Below are 20,693 nucleotides of genomic sequence, written 5' to 3'. Positions count from 1 at the left end.
AAGCTCAGCTAGGGAATGGGTCCTTCGTGCCCCAGTTGAGCAATAGTGGAAATGAACCTGATCCATCTAGCGAATGCAATGTAATGAAACAAAGAATCCACATTAAGTTCTGATGCCCATAGATTTTGCTGATTATTGCGGTAGCTGAATTTCTGTCATTTGCCTCTCTAGGGCAGTTCCCTGTCGGCCTCGGTCCAGGTGGGCAGCAGGAGGCAGGGAGGGAGTGAGCTTGGTGTGCTCCCTGCTGCCTGCACGGCTCCGAGTCTGCTCCCACTCTGGGAGCTGAGCGTGGAGGTGTGACAGAGGCCAAGCAGCGTTGTGATGTGTTGGAGGTTTCCAGAAATAACTTTGGGACTTTTTGCTGCCTTTGTTCTGTGAAAGCAGACGTGGCAAAGAAAATATCCCATCCCGTTTTGCTGTGCCAAACTCTGCGACTTCTCCTGCAGCCAGGGTTTTCCAGAGAGGAAGCTAGGTGAGGAGGCTGAAGTCACGATGTAGGCAAATAAGTGAGAGAGGGGGTTTTGCATTTTCCAGGCAGTCACGTTTTTCTAGTAGCTGCAATAGAAAATATTTTGACTTTCTATTCCCTGTTTTCACTTAACTAATTTTACTCAGTGCATCAGTGCTTCTTGCAACAAAATGATTAATCAGGGAAACAGTTTGAGTTGTTTTGAGCTCTAAAAAAGTTCTGTTTAAATTGCATTTGTAAGGCATTTGGAATTTTCCTTTTTCTTCACTAAGGAATAGTCTGCTGTCTTACAGCAGCATCATTGCTTTTTTTTTTATCGAGGATCCTCCAACAGTAGTCTGTTGTGCTGTGTTTAAAAAAAAAAAATCAGATTTTGAGTTTAGATACTTCTAGAAAAGAAAATTAAACAATTTAGGATGACACATAGTGTACAATACAAATCTTTTGAAAAGATGGACTATGTAACTGGTCATCTGTGGTGAGAAAATACCTATGACACATTAAAAATAGCCATCAGTTCAGATTTTTGTTCACAACCACCAAAAGTTGTGTAACAAGGATGTCAGATGCTGGTCAGATGTAGCAAGCTGCAACCTTGCAGCTAATACAGGAAGAAAACAATCGTAACAGGACTGTCACATTTGTACCAGTGTCCGTGTGATGCTTTCAGCTGGATGCCTGTTTACTCTGGCTGCATTTAATTGGCAGCTCTGCTATGGAGCCTGAGATGATAAAATCAGTATCCTGAGAGGCAGCAGCATCTTTTGCTGTGGACTTCCATGCTCAGCTGCTCTCAGCTGTTTCTCTCAGATATATGAATGCAGCCATTTCATTCCCATCACAGCTACTTCATGCCCCTGGTAAGGGCTGCTGTGCAGGAGGAAGGAAGCACTTGCCAGATGTGTGTGTGTGTGCGCTGGCAGGAAGAGATGGGTTTGTGGGCATGTAAAGTCCCCACACTAGGTCTGGGTAATTGTGTAAAGGGGGTTTACAAATTCTTCTACAGTATAAGAGAAGAGGAAGTGACCCATTCATATCGCTGTTATTTTTGCAGTTGAATGAGGCTTTGCTGTTTCCAAGGAGCATGGAAAATAAAGCTCTCTGTCAGCTTTCAGACTGATGCCTTTCCTACAGTGCACATCCCAACTGCACAATTTGCCCCAAAGCCCTTTGTGCTGTGAGTTCTGTTCTAAATGGAGTAGGTTACTAGTTTCAAAAAGTGTACGTACTCCAGAACTGTCTGATGCAGTCTCATCTTCTAGCAAGATCATCTCGTTCTTCACAGTGCATGGGGTGTGCTACGCCCAGGCTGTGTGTGCCATTTACCTCCTCTACCCCTGCTCCCATATATGCTACTTTCTTGCTGTCAGTGCCAGCGAGCAAAGGACTTTCTGAGGAGAGGAAAGAAGGAGAGGGCTGGGTGGCATTTTTCCCGTGGCTTCGTGTGTCCCCCTTTGCTCCTAGGTGTGTGCCATCACAGGTTCAAATTCCCATTTAAGTTTTTACATACAGTAGGAGTACAAAAATATGGCCTGTTGGTGAACGCTGCACTTTGCGCTGGGACGGGGATTTTTTAGGCAGGGATACTTCTTGTGGTTCTTTTGGGTTGTAGGTAGGACGGGGTTTCAGGATAGCAAGGATGGAGGATCTTGGTACGGCTGAATCTCAAAAGTCCTGAAAGTCTGTTGTTTGGGGGTTGCTGTTTTGGACAGCAGGCCCTGGAGAACTTGAGTTATTGGTAGCATCTTAGAAGCTCATTATGAATGAATGAGAGCTAATAGCAGTGGATGTGAAGATTTTCCTGGTAGCCATTTGGGTGCGTGCTGGTGTTGGGCTATGGACAAGACTAAGGCAAGAGTTGATGTTTGGGAGTTAAAATACTTGGAGCCCTCACTCAGTATGGCTGTGGTTTGGTCACAGCATTAGATTAGAAGTGATCATCAGTAGGAACAAATGTGTTACGATAGTCTGCAACAACATGGATCAAAAAAATGGCTTATAGCTCATTTCATTATAGGACAACCAGTGCTGAACAGTTTTATTCTACAGATGATTTTACAGGAGTTGCAGAATAACACAGTGATGATCAAGTCCATCACTGCCTTTTGGCTAATTTTTAGTTATGGGATGAATGTGGAACTTGGATTATGGATAAGAATAGGGTTAACATTGCAATTAGAATTAAATACACCAGTACTAGCCCTGCTGACTCATGGATCATGAAGAGTCCTATCTGTCACAGGTCTAGGAAAACCTACGAAGATGAGACACAACATTTGTAGATAGGGCTGAACTTTTTTAATTATTATTTCTCTGCTACGTATGGGCCACTGGACTCAATTGGGAGGGGGTTAGTAGTCAGTACAGCAGAATCCTGTGTTGCCTCAAGCCAGGTATGTGGCTAGGTCTTGTAACGTGCCACAGGAACAGGGGAGATCTGAGGGACTCGGGATTAGCTGCAGGTTTCTTTTGGTTGCAGTGTTTTGGCTAGGTTAGTTTGGGGCTTAGAAAGGAGGCTAGCTTCAGAGCTCGATCCACTGCTGAATCTTGCAGGTTTAGTAAGCGTAGAATAAAGGTGGGTAATGGTTCATGGTGGATGTTGGGATAATTTCAGTACTAGACCGCCCAGACACGATGAGAGTGGTGCAGCCCAAGCTGCAGGATTTATCCTGCATACTTTGTCTTCCTGCCTCCATTTAATTCAGGGTGGATGTTATGCTCTTCTTGTGATATGATCTGCTAGAGAGCAGAGAACTTCTGGAAGGAAGAGGAGGGGAAGAGGGAAGACTGCGCAGGGAAATGGGTGGTGAGAGACAAAGGCTGCTGGAATTTTTCTAAGGTTTCTCTTGCATCTTCTCTTACCCCAGAGGCTCCTGATAATGGAAGCAAACAGAAGCATGGAGATTATTTTGGCAGGAGAATAGAAAGACTAAGCTGCTTCCTCAGTAGCAAGAAATAAATTTAGCTGTTTCTTCCCCTTGATTACCTCAGTGTTAGAGAATCTCTGCTGGGTTGGGTCAGATCTTCTGGGGTGGTCCAGTCTTCCTTTTCTTGATTCATTTAACAAGGAATGAATTGAGATTTTATTGAGGTCACTGTCTACTTTGCCATCAGCTCATTGTGCTCCAAAATTAGGCCACCACATAAGAAAATAATGTTCCTTTCTTCCAATCCATTGTCTAAACCTATTCTGTTGTCCCACCCAGTCTTTTCAAACTGCTCCTTTGTCACCTCTGTATTTGGAAATTCTCCTAGCATACTCAATACTCCAGTTAGGGCAATCAAGTAAGAAAAGTCTGTTTCTAATCTTATAATCTTTTTGAATGCCTTTTCCTTGGTTAAAATGCGCTTGCTTTGCTGATGCAATGATTTTCTAGATCTGTATCTTCCTTGCACTAGCTAGAACATATAAAAAGAAAGAGAGAAGAAATAGAAGAAATAAAAAAAAAAAAATCATCAAGGTTTTAGAATGTCATACCTTGAAAAAACACTCCTTTTTCTCCTGTTCATTAGCTGATCACAGAGCCAGACAGGGGCCATAAAAGTGAAGTCAGAATAGTAAATTTTCACCTAAGAGTTAAACTAACATCTTAATCTTAATCTGAGTAGTTCATTTTCAGGGAGATTATTTTATTGGGAACCCCTTGGATGCACAGTCTGGTAGTTGCAGCTTGTTCATTCCACTAATTAGGATCTTCAGACTTCTTCAGACAGTGTTCTCTGCCTTTGAATATTGCTAAGTTCTTTGATAATACTTCTAAAGTAAAATAAGTATGAGCTCATGTTCTTGTACACACTTTGAAATTTTACCTCTTTGAACTTGGGCATAATCAAATGGGCCCTTACCATTTCATCCTTTGGTCCATCACCAAAAATGCTTGCTTCTGAATCAAGGAGCTGGTCTCTAGCTGTGGTCAATCCCAGATTTTTCTGATGCTGTGGAGACCTATGTGGAATTTCTAACACGGGGCTTCCTTGTGATTTATGGTAACTAGAATGGCTTAACAAGTTATAATAATTTCATGTTATCTATCAAATGCCTTATCTCTTAAGATTTGATAAGGTTTGTTTTAGAACAGTAGCAACATGAGCGGATGTTTTCATTACACATGATGATCCTATGAGTAGATACAGTTCCTCCAGAAATCTGTAAAATGTAAGTATACTTTTTTCCATAGTATGCATTGTTTCATCTTTTTGATGTTAAATTGCATTTGGTTTTGTATTCATCATTGGTCTGGCTTCTTCTGTGCCATTCTCTTTCATCAATGTCTATAAAATATTTCATATACATATGGGAATTAGTACAGAACTTTGAAAGAAGATGCTAATTTTTTAGCATGACCCTTTGTTCTCTTTTTGAAAATGCTATGGCTTGTTCAGTGGTTTAGTAGCTTTTTATGAAGTCGTGTCAGGTTTTTTTTTGAAAATGTAATTAATGTCATGTGGTTCTCTTTCACCTACTTTTACATTGACACATGGAAATAATTTTTTTGAGATACTCTTTTGCAAAAGATGTGCACATGAAACTCCTCCAGATCATAGTCTTCCAGTGGTTTTGTACAGTTTTCCATAATCTGTCCAATCATACTGCAATGCACAGATTCTGGTTTATAATTCTCTGGATTGTTTCCAGAAATATTAAAATAGGGTTAGAACATTTGTTGCCATTCAGTTCTCCAGAACAGTTGCTGTTTCTATTGAGATTGCAAATATTAGTCAATGGAAGCATTTGGTGGCAGCGTGATTTTCAAACTAGCACAACTTGCCTTACCACCCTACCAGCTGCTCATTCCTGTCCCCTTTGCCCCCTTAAAGTGTGCCAGGAAAAAAGTGAGCGTAGCCCTGTGGACAAGCCTAGATGACAAAATCAAGTTTTATTTTCTCGTGGGTGGTTTTTCAGCTAAATCTGTTCCTTGCTTAGATCCACTTTAAGCATTTGCACCAGCATAACAGAGAAAGCAGCAGAGAGGTATATTTGGCTCTCTGATTTTCATGAGGCATCCTTCCACATGGAGATTATGGATTAGCAGTAAGTAAGTGCTAGTCTGCCTTGTGTGCTTAGATGCTCTTTTTTTTTTCTTTTTTTTTTTTTTTTTTTAGTCAGTTCACACTGCATGGCTTTTTTGTTCCACTGTCTGTCTTAAATGCCTGTTACAGCATTATTCAAGTTCATCTCCAAAGGTAGCAGGGCAAAGATGAGGGCATTTTTCCACTGAGGACAGCGTCACAAACTTCTCGTTCCTCCCTCCATGGTAAGTGTGCTCAGGAAGGACATCTCAGAAGTGCACTGCCTGGGTTGCTGAGGCCTGAGTTCTGCACTGTTGGTGTGATGGACTCACATCAGCCAGCACCAAGTCCTGCAACGGCACTGCCAGTGTGCCTGCTCTCTGCCTGCCACCCCAGGGCCTTCTTGTTTGTGACAGATTCTCTGGAGGTTACAGACACAGCAGCCTGAGACTCTTGCATTGTTTGTTAACATTGCAGACATAATAATAGAGGGCAAACAAATCGTATGCAATCCAGAGTACATAGTGTTACCATACACAATACTGAGAAAAACCTTCCTGCTTATACGGGTTTGAAGGGGATTTCCAGGCTTTGAAACTGTGGGGGAAATATTTAAACCCTTCAGGCACAGCAACAAACAGACTTAAGAGTGCTCCATTAGTTGCAACACAAGGCGCCTTGAAAGAAATTGGCTGGATTTCAGTTTGACAGCTGAATTTTATTTCTCACACACTAATGCTCATTCCTGTGTTTTTCTTCTGATATCAGAGAACACTGCCAAAAACAAAGCAGCCCCCATCACTTTACGTTTTATGAAACTGATAAAAAGTGAATGTTTTCAGTTCCCTAAAAGCTGCTTTCAGTGTTGAAAAACACACTGTTTGATTCGTAGGGTAGGGCTGTGTGATATTTAAGTGAAATATCGTATTCTGTTCATTCGAGTTTACTCTTTCCTTGCACTTGAGTATATTGCCATTCAATGTGGTGAGGGAAAGCACTGCTTTTGCTGTTGTACAAAACTCAGAATTTGGTGAATGCTTCTGTCAAATATATATGTTGGTAACTATAGATTTGTACTTCATAATCAACTTGTCGTGTCTCCACCCTTATTTATGAAGTGAGCACAGATTCGTTTGTTTGGAAGGAGTGACAACCAGCTGCATCTCCAGTGATTTTAATAGCTTTTGGTAGTTTTTTTTTTCAAATTCCATGTGTTTGCATAAGCATAATGGCCTTTCTTGTATTTAAAGTCCTGTATGGATTTGCTCATGTATCTCCTTTGTATGCTATATCACTTTGTTTTTTGGCATTTAGATTAGGGGACATTTTGGATTGTTGAAGAATTTGAGAAAGGCCATGATTTCTATTTCTAGTTTCCAGTGCATTTCCTAATTAGATTTGAGCAGAAAAAATGCTATGATCTAACCTTTCAGTAATCTTAAACTTTCACTCCCAATACTTCAGGTTGAGAGATCACCAAAACTCTCTCAAAATTCTGTAGTTTCACAATCCCCTGAGTTAACAGTCAGCACTACGCGGTGATCCCAGGAGTCTCACCTGCTCCCAGCCTCATTCCTTCTCTGTGTGCTTTCTGCACATCGTGCCAGTACAGATTTCTGTGCTCTGACCTGACCAGGGGAACTGGTGCAGGCTGGAGTCTGTTCCATTGGCTCAGCTCACGTTGGATCTGTTCTTAATCCGCTCCAGCCTTCCTTGTTGTGCCAACAGACGTGTTTGTATAGGTAGAAGTGGGGTTAGACTAGGACTGAATGGCTAAGAGAAGGAAGAAGGTAGAAACACCTCTTTCTGCAGCCACACCAGTACATACCAGTAAAAAACGATGGTGAAATACAGCGTGAGATATCCAGCTGGTGTGGAGTACCAAAAATGTGCAATCGCTTCGTGCGTTGGCTGAGATATGAATAGACTTCAGCTATCCACACGCTAGTGGTTAAACAAAAAAATATTTTAAATGTCTTTACTTCTTTATGTCAGGATAAATTCCATAATGGGTTTGTTATGGCTGGCTCTTAGTAATAAATCGATTTAGTCAGTGTGGTGTCCATTTGCAAACATAAGATCTCTTAGTAAAAGTGGTGGTGAATCACTTCTAACGATCGCGTAGCTGGCATTTCCCTATTTTCCCAGCGAGGCAATGAATGAAATCAGGCTTTTTTTTTTTTTTTTTTTTCCCAATTCCCTTTTCTTTTGCACGCAGTGTACAACGGGGTACTACAGCAACATCCCTTCTGCAGGCTGCCCATGTTCCTGTTGCAGCGAGGCACGTTCACCAGGCACACAGCCTCCTGGCAGCAAACAGAGCAGAATTGCTGCACAGTTCATTGCAGCGCTTTTCTCTAGCTCCTTGGCATTAAGAGAAACTTCTCCTCAGCATCTTTTTGAGGCAAACCCATTTGGAACAAGTTAGAGATTGCTGTAGTGTTTGCCGTGTTTGAGTGCTCTTGTGTGTAAAGAGAGATGTCTCGCTACTTGTTGGCATCTTGTAAGGGTTCATCAGAAGTGCTCCCTGTTGTGTTCAGCAGGAAGTTTTCATCTAAATGTTCCTTTTTGGATTCCTGTACCCATTATCTCCCTGTCTGGCAAACACACCAGTGTGTTTGGGTCAGGCAGTGTGTTCTCAGTTTGGAAGGGGAAGCCTGTTCGGATTCTTTTTGCCTAAATCAACCTTCACATCACTGGTGTACCACATGGGCGATTTTGGGGTCTGGCTTCCCCTGATCAGTTGTGTCCTGGCTGCAGCTGTGCTCTGCTTAATTACTTTTTATAAGGAAGGTTTTCAATTTCTTTGTCCAGATGGCTAGTGAGGGGATTATCTTTAGAGAATTGTTGATGAATCATCTCTTTATTACAGTAGCTGTAAGATTTGGATAAAATACAGACAAATCCTGATCTTTGAAAGACTAGCATCCTTCAAGCTGTATACTTTCTCTCCTCTAGCGTAAGTCAGTGTGTATGAATGGATAACTCTTTATACTGCATCTGGATGGCATAGCCTGCTGCTTCCTCCCAGGGTTTGCCCTTTTCCTTCCCTGTGTCTGAAGAGGATGGTGAATTTGACATCTCAAAAGCTCAGGGAAGGAGACCTGGATCTTCTGTGGTTCTTTCAGGTGTGTTGTGTGTGGTATTTTTCTTGCTTTGTTTTGTTTTTCTGGAAAAGGAAAGGAGCAGTCTTGTGTGTTGCTGGGGAAACATGGGTGGAGAGGAGAAAATGAAGAGATCCTTGGGGATTTTTAATCTCTCTACGGCTTGTCACTAAGGAGTCCTCTGAATTTGATGACATAAATTAAACCTAGCAGAGTAAGTGCAAAAGACAAATGGCCATTAACTCCTCATCTCCCCCTGTGTGGAAAGCAGTCTCCTGTGGCAGCAAGCCTTCTCCTCCTCCAGAATCGCATCGTTTACTGGTATTGGGAGTGTTTTCTCTTTCTCTCCCTGCTGTATTGCGGTGTTTCCTGGTAGTGAGGCAGAAGAGCCGCTGAGCGCTCGCTGACAGGCCTCAGCTGGGGCTGGGCCTGGAAATGTGGCCAGGAGCAGATGGCAAGGCAAGGTGGGGGGCGAGGTAGCCCTGTAAGGCCTGCAGCTTCTCCCCTGCTCAAAAAGTAAACCAGAGAGAGCCAGGAGCTGGCTGCTGAGAGGCACTGAGCCTGTCCTGCTCAGCAGGCCCCTCTTGGCAGCTCCTGCTGGGAGAGGAGAGGGAGCGAAGCACTGAGGGGAGCACCCCCTGCCCGCCTCCTCTGCTGCCCACCCAGCTTGTGCTGCAGTGTCTCCTTGGAAGGGCACTCTGCCCGGCAGGGAAAACCCATGCCCTCAAGGAACTGCTCCATAACTATTGGCACTTGAAATAAAATGCCTCTTTAAGGATTCTTCACAAAGTGTTTGTTCTGTATTGCACCGAGCCCTTGAAGACAAAGCTGTATGTACACCGTGTTTTCTAAAAATGTGTACTCGACTGTAATCAGTGTTGTGTCAAATAATGTTGGCGTTGGGAAAATAGCGCTCTACTGGAGTATTTACCACATGTTTTCATCTGCTTCCACTTTGTCTTTTCCATTTTTACTGATTTTTTTTATCTCAAAACTTTCCTATTTTACCTTCATTTGCCCTGCATATGTTTTCCTCCTTCTTGCCTTCCCCTCCTTTCAGCCAGCCCTCCAGCATTACAGCAGTGGCTCACCTGATGGTGAACCACAGGGGAGTCCAATGAGCCTGACAGCCAGGAATCCTCATTTTCTGGAGTTGCTTCTCTTGTCCCCACTGCCTCTGCTGGTAACTGCAATTTTAACACCTGAATGATGCACTCTTATCTTCCTTGGTTTGCTTGTACTCTGCATACAAGTAACCCTTGTTCTAGTGTAATTTGTCATAAGCATCCTGACTAGATTTGAAGTCGGTGATCATTTGGTACTGCCTGACAGCAGTATATCTTCTGAGCAAATAAATTATTTCATTTCTTTCTTTGAGGAAGAGTTGCTATAAATGCTATAAAGGTTTTTGGTTTGGTGTGGGGCTTGTAATTCTTTCGTTTTACTTATTGCTACATGGATAAATGGGAGAAAGTAAGATTAGAAGAGTGGTTCTGGAATTTTAAGCCCAAGGGATGAAATTTGTGATGGTTGTGACAGTCACTGAGCACCTGGGGCTGTGAAACCTCCGTTACCTGATAAATAAGTTTTACCTGTTAGTAGAAGGGTCTATTATGAAACAAGGTCACTGCACACCACTTGGCACAATATCAGCAGGAAGTAGAAATCTAATACAAGCATCTGGTGAAAACACTAGATCTTTACTCAAAAATCAAAATAGGAATTCCTGAAGACTTGATTAAGACTTTGTATTCTGTTCTCCTTTGGGCTCTCAGGGCTAAAGCAATTGTGGTTTTCCTTCTGTTAGGAAAAAAAAAAGGATGGATGCTCTTTGTTTGCTCAATCACTGCGTTATGTTTCTGACCTAGTAAGAAGTTCATTGTTCTGCTGGGCTTAAGGCTGTGCATTTCTCACAAATGGAGGGCTGTGTTAGTAAATGAATGCTTATTTAAACATAGATTCTATTATCCAAAGACTGGCATTCAAGGATTTCAGAATTCTTACAGAGAAACTAAGCATGATGCTCTCATTTTGGAAATATTAGCAATAGTGTCATACCCCAGCAGTATTGCTTTGCTCCCCAGCTGTTCCATAACAATGACTATAGACATGTATCTTTACAAAAATGTTTGGTTTGGTTATAATTATATTTTTTTTTAAATCTAGATGACTGCAAGTTTTGGTTTTCAGCACTAATGTAACTTAAAATTATGTTGAAAGCATCCACTACAACATTTATAGCTAAAGAAGGTACAATTTTGTGCATATGTTTGTTTTAGCAAATATGGAAGTAAAGATGTGAATTGTAATCAACAAAGGAAAAATGAGAGATGTAGTGTTTTGTTTTGTTTGTTTTTAATAAAAACGGAATTAAAACTTTGTGCTAAACTAAACATATTCTTCCCCATACCCTTTCAATTTCTTTCTTTCTTTATTTCAGGAATTTGAAGCCTTTCAAACATTTGTGGAAAATCGACTTCCATTTGATATTGTTATTGATGGACTCAATGTTTCCCACATAAAACCCAGAAAGTCGCAGTGTGAAAATGTAAGTGCTGGTTAAATATTAATTAAGAGTTTTGTGTATGCTTAGGCTGATGGTGGAACAATTAGTGACTCATTATTACTTATCCTCTTGAGAGATTGGTCAAACATTTTTGTAGCATGTTACAATAAGTCCAAAGACTTATCTAAACTTTACAAATGAAAATGATCAGTGGAAAGATGGTGGTTCTTACATACTTAACTGTATTAGTCATATAAAACGATACATAAATTTCCCTTGTACGCAGTGCTCATAGTTAGAGATAAGTTATTGATAGTAACTTTACTAGGATATATGTTGTGTGTTTCTCTGTTTTCATAACAATGGAGAACAGAATAAACCTACTGTATAGAAGATACAGTCTAATGCAGTTAATGCTGGTAAGCCTTTCTCTTGAGATAACCCCCTAGTTCAGACTGCATCCTTTCTAAGTTTAAACTTTATTTCACTTCTTATTGTCTTAATCATTTGAGTTCTGTTCTTACAAGGGCAACTCAGGCTGGCTTTAGTTCTTTCCACTTGGTGATTTTTTAGAAGAATAATCCTGCTTCTTTGCCAGTACCTTTGAGAATACTTTTCTCAATCTTTGAGAATTCTTGGCAGTCCTTTTTGGCATTTCACTAAGAAATGGCTTAATGTTTTGTTGTTGTATTTCCAATGAAATATTTATTTTAAATTAGGAATAACAAAGTAGCTCCTCACATGTCTTCCAAAGCCAGTCTTTAAACTTTCAAGCTCTTGAAATTAAAACTAAGTTATAAATGAGCTTGATTAAAAAAAGGAAGTAATTTACTTCTAGTAATTACAAGAAATACATTTTTGTTCTTAGAACTACTTTAAAACTATTCTGAAGAGGCAGGATATCCTTTCATATATGCAGATAAAAGCAGCTGAGCTAAGGAGCTGAGGTAAACCTGCTGAAAGATGTTTAAGAGCTGCAACGAACTTTCATAAGATACTGGCTCACGAAGAGGGTACTTTCCTTAGAATGAAAGTAGAAAAGGAAGTTCACAAGTTGTTTGCATGGGATCATGGAGGAAGTGTCGATTATCTGAGAAGAATCCCAGGCAGCATGCAGCGGCACAATATTTTAAGACCTATGAAGACAGATTCATGCTGCCGAAGAGAGAAGAGAAACAAAGTGTTGTTTTCTTGATGTCCTGCACCAGTACATACCTGTCCCAGTGTGCGAGCTCTGATCGGGGTCTTGAATGTTCACTAAACATTGGAGGCAATGGAGCAAAGAGCAAGCCCAGTTCTGTGGGATAATTACTTCTGTTTTCTGGTCAGAAATCTTACTAGGAGATATTAGCATGTTGAACAGCACAAGCTGCCTTTGAATTGCTTTTTAGATTCTGCTGTATTTACTGGTAGGATTTTAGGGTCTATGATGCCGAGCAGCTCCAGAAGGACAGTATGGCAGCATCAGCTTCCATTTAGATGATTCCATATAGATGCAAGTTGGATCTTTCATGAATCCTAGGTATTTACAGATAAAGATGTCTGCTTTCCCTTCCTACACGACAGAACACTAACTTGGGCTCATCCCATCTTACCTCCTGAGAAAGAATCTCTTAACTAAAATTTACTTGTTCTACAAGCTATGGTGCTTTAATTGTTTTTGCATCATCATGCGCACAAAATGTTAATCTTCTGGAGTTTCTGCCAAGTAGTCTTTTGCTGCTCTTGTTGCCTCAGTCCTGTTTTTGAGAGTGTGAAGTCATTACAAGAGGGAGGATGAAAATGCCCATTAGTTTTTCTGTGCCTTTTATCTGTAGATATTTACTGGCTGGATAGAATTTATTTTTTATAGGAAGTGTATATTCATGCTCTACGTGACAAAATAGCTTCTTTGCTGCTCCAACCATCCTAAAGAAATACTCTTCTAGACATATGAACTACTAGATACTTTTTTCTTCTATTGAGCCCCGGTATTCATTGAGATACTTTTTTTTTTTTAATGGTAGATGTCTTTATGTGTGATTATTCTATTAACTGCTGAGTTTACTGTTTTATCCACTTGAATGTGGAACATTGCACTTATCCACTTGAACTGTGGAACAGTTTAAATGTGAGAGTATGTAGGATGCTAATTAGGAGTATTTTCTTTCTTCATGAGCCTGAATTCTTGCACTGTAGCATGTCAGGAAAGGATTGTGCCTTTATTTTTATTTTAGGTGCTTTGGACAAGAAGCATGTATTCTGGTTTATTTATTTTTTTCAAGACACAGCTAAGCAAAATAAAAGGAAACAGAAACAGTGATGCAAAACACAGCAAGCCTTTCTTCTGTCTCCAAACTTTTCCTCCAGAGGATGGAAGTGAAGGCCACAGGAATCTCTGCTGGTGTAGCTTTCCTGATCAGTGTTGGTGCTGGGGGAGCAGCCCCCATCTGTCTGCTGATCTCTGCAGGCTGTAGCCTGAGCTTTGAGATCTAATTCTGCCATAAAGCGCTTTGTCTCTGGAGGCCGCTGTCCCTGCAGCAGAGGCAGCTGAATGGGAAGTGGCAGGTCCAGGGCACAAAATGCAGAACTGAGAGGACAAAGAGGAGAAATAAATGCCAGAGAAGCTGGAGGCAGAGTCTGAAGGATAGAGAAAGTTAACAGTGAAGGTCAGGGTGGCTTGCTAGGGTAGTATGACTGGCCAATTTAGAAGAGGGGCGTGTTGTGATTCTTCAGTGACCTAGTCTGCTCTTCTTGAGAAATAATACTAGAGTGTATTTCCAAGAACCTGTGTCAAAAGCTGCAATCATTAGCTTGTTGGACCACCTCTTATACAATTTAGAGTAAATATCAGAATAAAAGTCATAGTTAAACACAGGAGGTGGCATAAGATTTGTGGCAATTTTAATGCAGTCTCATTTTTATTTACATTTAACAAAAATACCATAGAACATTGATAAAATACTACTTTCTTTTTCAAACAGCTTAATATTTGTAATTCCCTCTAGGCATTCTGTAGGTGTCTTGGAAAGTGGCTGGGTGGAGGGGCAAGGCACAAGTACCTTATGGGATGAGAAGAAAAGGAAAAAAAGCAGAAGTTAAAGGAATGACTTTTACTTGTGTAATCCCCAAAGTATTCTGACATTCTGGAAAACTAGATATGTGATTTCCAGTAGCCCCAGGCACCTTTAGTCTTTACAGCCAGCACTTACTTAGCAGATCATCATGAATCTTATTGACTTGGCAGATTTACAGGAATATTCTGTGGTAATTTCTCTATTATATGACACAGTCACTTTGTAATTACAATCCACTTTTTTGCCAGGTTGATTTTAAACTAGGGCTGTTTCCTGGTACAAATCACCAAGCGGCTGCATCAATTACTGACAAAAGAGGAGGTAGCATAAGGATGGGAACAAGCATTTTTGAGGGCTAGGGAGTGGTGAGAGCATCGCTTTAGAAGGCGGTCGCTGTAAAGCTGCAGCAATGGGTATTAGCAAGTACCTCTTTTCGACACTATGCAACTTAGTGTGTCATTTTAAATTAGACATTATAATTAATTCCTAATTAAAAGATACCACGGAATTGAAATTATTTTTGCTATATAATCCAAACGATAGAAACAGACTCCTGTAAAGTGTAAAATAGTTGTCATGTGTCTTTTTTGGGCATTACATTCTGTTCCTATTTAAGACTGTACCTGATGTGTATTTGCCTTGATGAGTCAGTCACAATTTGTACTGCAAAGCTGGTGGTTTATAAACTGAGCTATCCTCGCAGTTTGACTAAGCAAAGTTCATTCTGGCTGTGTCGTGACTTAGAGTTAATCCTCTCCTCCAGGTGTATGTAATTACATCAATCTGCAGCTACACAATGACATTTGGAACTCCCTGTTCCCTGCTGCCCTGACTCCCTGTGGTGTTCCTGCCTTTCACCTTATAAAGGTCAAGAGAGGGAATTTCCAAGCGCTGGCCGTCCGGTTGTCTTCTGAAACACAAACTGTTACATAACTCTCGGATGCATTTTTTCCTGTTTATCACTGTTTTCGGTAGAAGTATTCCTTGGAAGCAAGGGGATTCTAAGTGCAAGCGGGATATCTAGGCTCTGAAGCATCCCTCTTGGGATGTGGGAGAGGGGTCAGGGACCTCTGAGCTCTTCCCAGCTACCCCTAGATTGTAAAGGCCAGGGCAGGGGTGAGAGCGAGACGGGCAGGGGGAGCATGATCGGCAAGCATGATTTGGAGAGCACTTCACTATTTTAAATATACATTGAGATTGCTCTATTGTAAATGAGGTATGCAGCCAGCTCCTTTCATAGCTGTACCCAGCTGGTCTTAGACATAGCTGAGTATATATATCTCAAATGTGTGTTGGGACAGATCAAAGCAAACTCACAGTTCCCTTCTTCAAACAGTTCAGCAGTTGGGGCCAGCACAGCCTTAACTTTTCACTCCCTAATCTCTGTATTAAACTCAGACATCTAAAAGGTTGGTAAAATACTTCCAGACTGAATTTGTTAAGGCAGATACTGCACAAAGAAATAGTTTTCACTCTTGGCGGAGAGTTCAAAGCGGTTACTTCCAAACTTAACCAGCGTTTCTATAACTGGACTACACAAGTTCATATAATTCCCATGCAAATTTTAGTGGGCCTGTACAACAGCTGACAAAGCCAGAGCCTTGCAGTTCCCCTCCCATCCCAGCCCGGTGGCAGCAGCTGGCAGCCGCCCTGCATCACCTCCTTCCGCCTGCAGCAGCCGTCACCCAGCTGAGCCACCAAAGCTGCCCTCCTGCTCAAAAGGGCAGGCTGGGGTTGTTGCTATAGCTGGGGTGCTGAGATAAGCAGCGGGGATAGGACATGCCTGGTAGATACTTCCTCTTTCTTCCAGGGGGAAAAACAGCAAACTTGTTGAATGGAGGTTGCTCTCTGAGTAACCAGCCCTCCAAAGGGCTGTTTGAATGAACTGCGTGGTAACAAGTGGCATAGCAAACACAGGTTATTGCTGATTTTTTTTTTCATATTAAATATTTTTCTAATTTTTATCAAGGAAATTCAGAGTTTAAAACTAATACTATAATTTTACCTGTTCTAGTGGTTCTGTGCTAGATATTCCTGGACTCCCTGACTGCTTTAGTAGTATGGAAGAGGATAGCGAGAAGTCGCAGCTTTGAAGGGAAAGCTGACAGTGAGAAGACTTTCATCAGGACAGGGGAGAAGAACAGGATATAGGATAGTAGTCTACAAGGAAATGATGACTGGTCTTAGTATGTTTTTGAAAGAAAGCCTAACAGCAGCCACAGAATTGAAGAACTTTGAAGTATCATTCATTGTAATTCAGCTTGGAACCATTTTTTGATATGAACTTTATTCCCAGTGTCAAGATTCGTTCTCCAAATATCAAGACAAAGGGAATAGCTCTTCAAATGAAGGAATTTAAAAACGAGGGGATAAGGTGGGAGGAAGAACCAGCCACGATAACCCATCACTGTCTTGGATTAGTAACCCCAATCAATTTTGAAGTATAATTTTGTTTTTTTGAGGTCTCCTGCACCAATAAATCCTCTGAAATTAAAAAAGAAAAAAAATGTATTGGAGCATATGGTATTTGGGGGAAACAATAAAGAAAACTTTCACTCTGACGTCTTGACTTAGTAAAAAATACTTTGAGGCTAAAAAACACAGAAAGAAAGTAACACCTGTACACACATACATATATATAGTTGACAAAAAATTAATTACTCATGTTTTCATGAGGTGATTTTTCCTAGTCTTCAAGTCCGTTCTTAGCCATGCTACATGTATATGAGATCAACTGCATAATTAGTGAGACACTGATACTTGATACAAAACTTGAGCTCCACTGTATGAGCTGTCCTGCAAAACAGGCGTTTATTAATAAATTTGCCCCAAATCAAGTCATGCATGGAAAAGAATGTTCTTTCTTCTTTGACTCATTTGGCAGCATCTGTGATTTGTTCAACTACTTTACTGTCTTTAAATGAAGCGAAAATTGAGTAGATCCATGAGTCATTCTCTGTTCAGAATCAATACATCCAACAGAGGTCTTATTTGTCATACTGTGACAGTTCATCAATTCTTCCTCCTACCAACTCTTGTCCTACCACTCAGCAGAGCCGTCAGATGTGTTTGTCTATTTGCTCCCAGCCTTTTCCATCTTTCTATTTTCTGTCTTCTGATGATAGTCCAAGTTTACATATCCATGATAACTAAACATTGCCCTGTTACTCAATGTTGGACAAATGTCTGTCTTTGCAACATCTGTGTAGTCTTTAGAACTGTGCTGTCATTTCCTTTGAGTATTGCTCAAATCCTAAGGATGAAGATCTTTGATGGATGCACTGAAAATCACCTACAACGGTGTAACATGGTCATTGCTTGGTTTAGTCACAGGATACCTCTCCTGACATTCAGACCCTGTCTTAGTATAGAAAGAAGCTAAAGTACTAACAGGTAGTCTTGCAAGTGCACTTATTTTTAGTGTTAGAGGTGCGTGGCTGTCACAATCAGCAGTGCATTCATCTCTCCTCTGTTAATTTCTGAGGGTCCTTCAATATCTCAACAGGTGGACTGAGTGAATCTCTTCTCTGAAGTCACATGTAAGCTGAAATTTATCCCCCCTCATATTTGTGCCATGCTAAATAGGATAGATCCAGTTCATGAATTTTTGTCCACTAGATCAAGAAGAAGAGCAAGGCTGTTAAGCTTCTCAGGAGAGGTGAAGGGGAATAGGCTCATTTGCTTCAAACTTAGAGGAAAGGTCTGAAGAGTCTTATCTTTTCTCCTTGAAGTTCTTCAGAACAGTTGGATACTTTCTATTTGTGGCTAAAAGAGAAATAAAGGGGCATTTAATGCATTCAGCTTCACACACATACAGAATAGTTGAAGGCGTATTTGACACGAGTGTCAGAGATTCTAGAAATGCTACTTCAAGTAGTAGGAATGTTTGCTTCCACTTTCATTTTAGTTACCCAATCTGATTTTGCATTTCCTGGTGAGAAGAATGTAGCAGCAAAAACTGAACAGACTTAGAAATCTGACTATCAGGCATTTTGACAACCTCTCCCTGTCATTTTCTGCCTAAGTCCAATACTTTCTGGTGGTGCCTCCCCTTACTGTTGTTGGCCTCTGGCTATAAGGCTGAATTTAAAAAACGAAACAAAAAAAACTTGTGATTAACGTAGTGACCTGTTGTGGTTCCTCTCTGGTATTTATCATTTCTGCCTCTGTATTTGGCAATAGGAGCAAATTGAATGTTAAGTACAGGAGCACCCAAGCACTCCTTTTTTTATAAGGGGAATTGCATATCTTTCATAATAATCATTCTTGTACATCACCAGGTATATGAGCTTGAAATTTGACAGAGCAGAATGAACATGCCCTGATGATTCATGTTCAGGTGAACTTTGTAGTTGTAGCAACAGGTTGGTTGTTGTGTTGTGGAGAAGTCCCACTAAACTCTGGGTGACGAAGTCAAATGAGGGTATCTTCCGAACTGGGCGAGTTTCAGTCATGCTGTTTTCACTTCTCCCTTGGAAACCAAAAGGTGAACTTTCTTTGGGCAGCCCAACTGATTCATCTAATTATGGAAATGTTATCATGTGGCAATAAGAGGTATGCTGTGATTCCAGATCTGAAACCTGGTCTTTAGGCAACAGAACTGCTTCTTTAGAAGTGATCCGTGTCTGGAAACTCCTATTGAATAGTGGTATTAACATAGGGGATGCAGGGCAGAAAACATGATGGTTGGTTTATTATAGGTCAATTCTATGCAAGAATAAGCATTTGCTTTGAGCCTGAGAAATGCTGTTTCTTTGTATGTCATCTTAAAGGTAACATAGGTAAAATCCTTAGAACAATGATTGGATTCATTTATGTACGTCTGGATTTATGTACATTGAAAAGCAATAAATTTTTGATTCACACTTGGCTTTTATAAATGATATTCTATTTTTAGTAGAAGTAGGAAAGTACACATGTTTAGAAGCTGTGTCTCACAGAGAAAAGGTACAATGAAGCAGAAGCTTAAATTCCATTTGGATTTATTTATGAAGTTATGAAAACCTAGATTTTCTTGCACAGTGGGTTATTTCCAGGGATCTCGGTATATTGACATGGTGATTAATGATTCAGCAAGCTATTAAGCTGCATTTATTGTTTTTTCTCTAGCTGAATTCTACTTGTAGAGCTAGAGTGAAAGAGGTATATAGGGATAGAGGTTTATACAGGTAGTTAAATACATATAAAATTGAAGTTATAAAATGATTGTAAACCTGCAGTGAAATTTAAAACCAGAGTTAAAGTAAATTATTATTATTAATATTTTAATATTCTGGAAAAAATGAGTAGAATTCTCCATGGATTTTAATCTAAATCTCTCTGTAAACTGATTGCTTTGTGTTGTCTGGTACAAGAAAATAGTTTACAAAGTCCTATTTGAATCTAGTTGATCTCTAGCTGAATCAACTTCACCAGATAAGATTCCATACTGCAAACACGATTGCACTAGCAGTATGCTTATTTAAAAACAATTCACAAGAATTTGTATTTCCAACTGAAAAATTGTAGGAACACTTAATCCTTATCCAAAATACCATTCCCGTTACAGATGACTTCCTGCATCAAACATTTACTGTGAAAAACATACCTTTGTCTAGTATTGATTTTTGTACATCAGATGCAAGAGGATCTCACTCTTCAAATTCTACCAAGTTTGGAGGGATGATTCCTGTTGTTATAGTCTCCCAGATTTATTTATTTATTTATTTACTCTTGAAAAAACTGCCTCCCGAATAACAGATGTAATTGCCACTGATAGAATTTTCTGGGATAAATTTATTTAATTACTTTCCCCAAATACTTCTGGTTTTCAAAGCATCCTGTGGCAATGAGTTTTACAATTACAAAAGATATGATATAATGTCTGTGCTTCTGTTTCCTTTAAACCTTCTGTCTGATAATTTTGTATGGTGGCCTCTACTTTATGTGCTGAGAAAATGGTGGGTATTACCCATTTGCAGTTTCCAGCTACCTTGTAATTTTTCAGGCCATCTGAAATAGGTAGCACGTACTCTTTATAAATCATCTGGAATTAAATATTGCATACAGTTATACAAGTTAGGTGTCATGGATTTATCTGTCTTTCTTATTTTTAACTGTGTTCCTTTCTTGATAGGGTATTTGCTGTACCTGAGTGCATGTGATGAAAATACGGGCTACTCTTGGGCTAAAGAGTAAGCTCCTCAAATAGGACTGGGGAGAGCAGCACTTCACTATATAACTGCTGGTCTCCCATTTGACTGTGAGCAACTCTGAAGTATTCAGGTCTTGCAGATTTCTTGTAGGTAGTGTAACAAGCCAAAGCTTTTTGTGAAATTTTCACTATTTTTAAAGTAAATTCTTATATCTCATAGAATGAAAATTCCCAATATCTTTTCTTACTTAATTGTAAGAGATTAATGATACGTTTTTAAATAAAATTCAAAATTAATTGCGCCTCAGAAAGGCAGTTCGAGTCTGTGACACTACAGCAAACCACTGCAGTCTTCTGTGGATCATTTGTGGTACACCTCTGCTGAGGTTAAATATGTGGTTAAACAGAGATAGCA

The 20,693-nt window shown here is 40.2% G+C and overlaps 1 protein-coding gene across 1 annotated transcript in view; it reads left to right on the top strand.

The window, feature by feature from the left end:
* The window catches only part of PRORP (protein only RNase P catalytic subunit), a 45,517-nt gene that overhangs the window by 7,423 nt on the left and 17,401 nt on the right, over nucleotides 1-20,693 (top strand). Inside the window, exon 4 of the mRNA XM_072038496.1 lies at nucleotides 11,024-11,131. Coding sequence (XP_071894597.1) covers nucleotides 11,024-11,131 — 108 coding nt within the window. The remainder of the gene's footprint in view (nucleotides 1-11,023; nucleotides 11,132-20,693) is intronic.

The sequence above is a fragment of the Anas platyrhynchos genome, chromosome 5 (genome assembly GCF_047663525.1).
Source record: "Anas platyrhynchos isolate ZD024472 breed Pekin duck chromosome 5, IASCAAS_PekinDuck_T2T, whole genome shotgun sequence".
NCBI lineage: Eukaryota > Metazoa > Chordata > Aves > Anseriformes > Anatidae > Anas > Anas platyrhynchos.
This window is presented reverse-complemented; position numbering and strand designations above follow the sequence as displayed.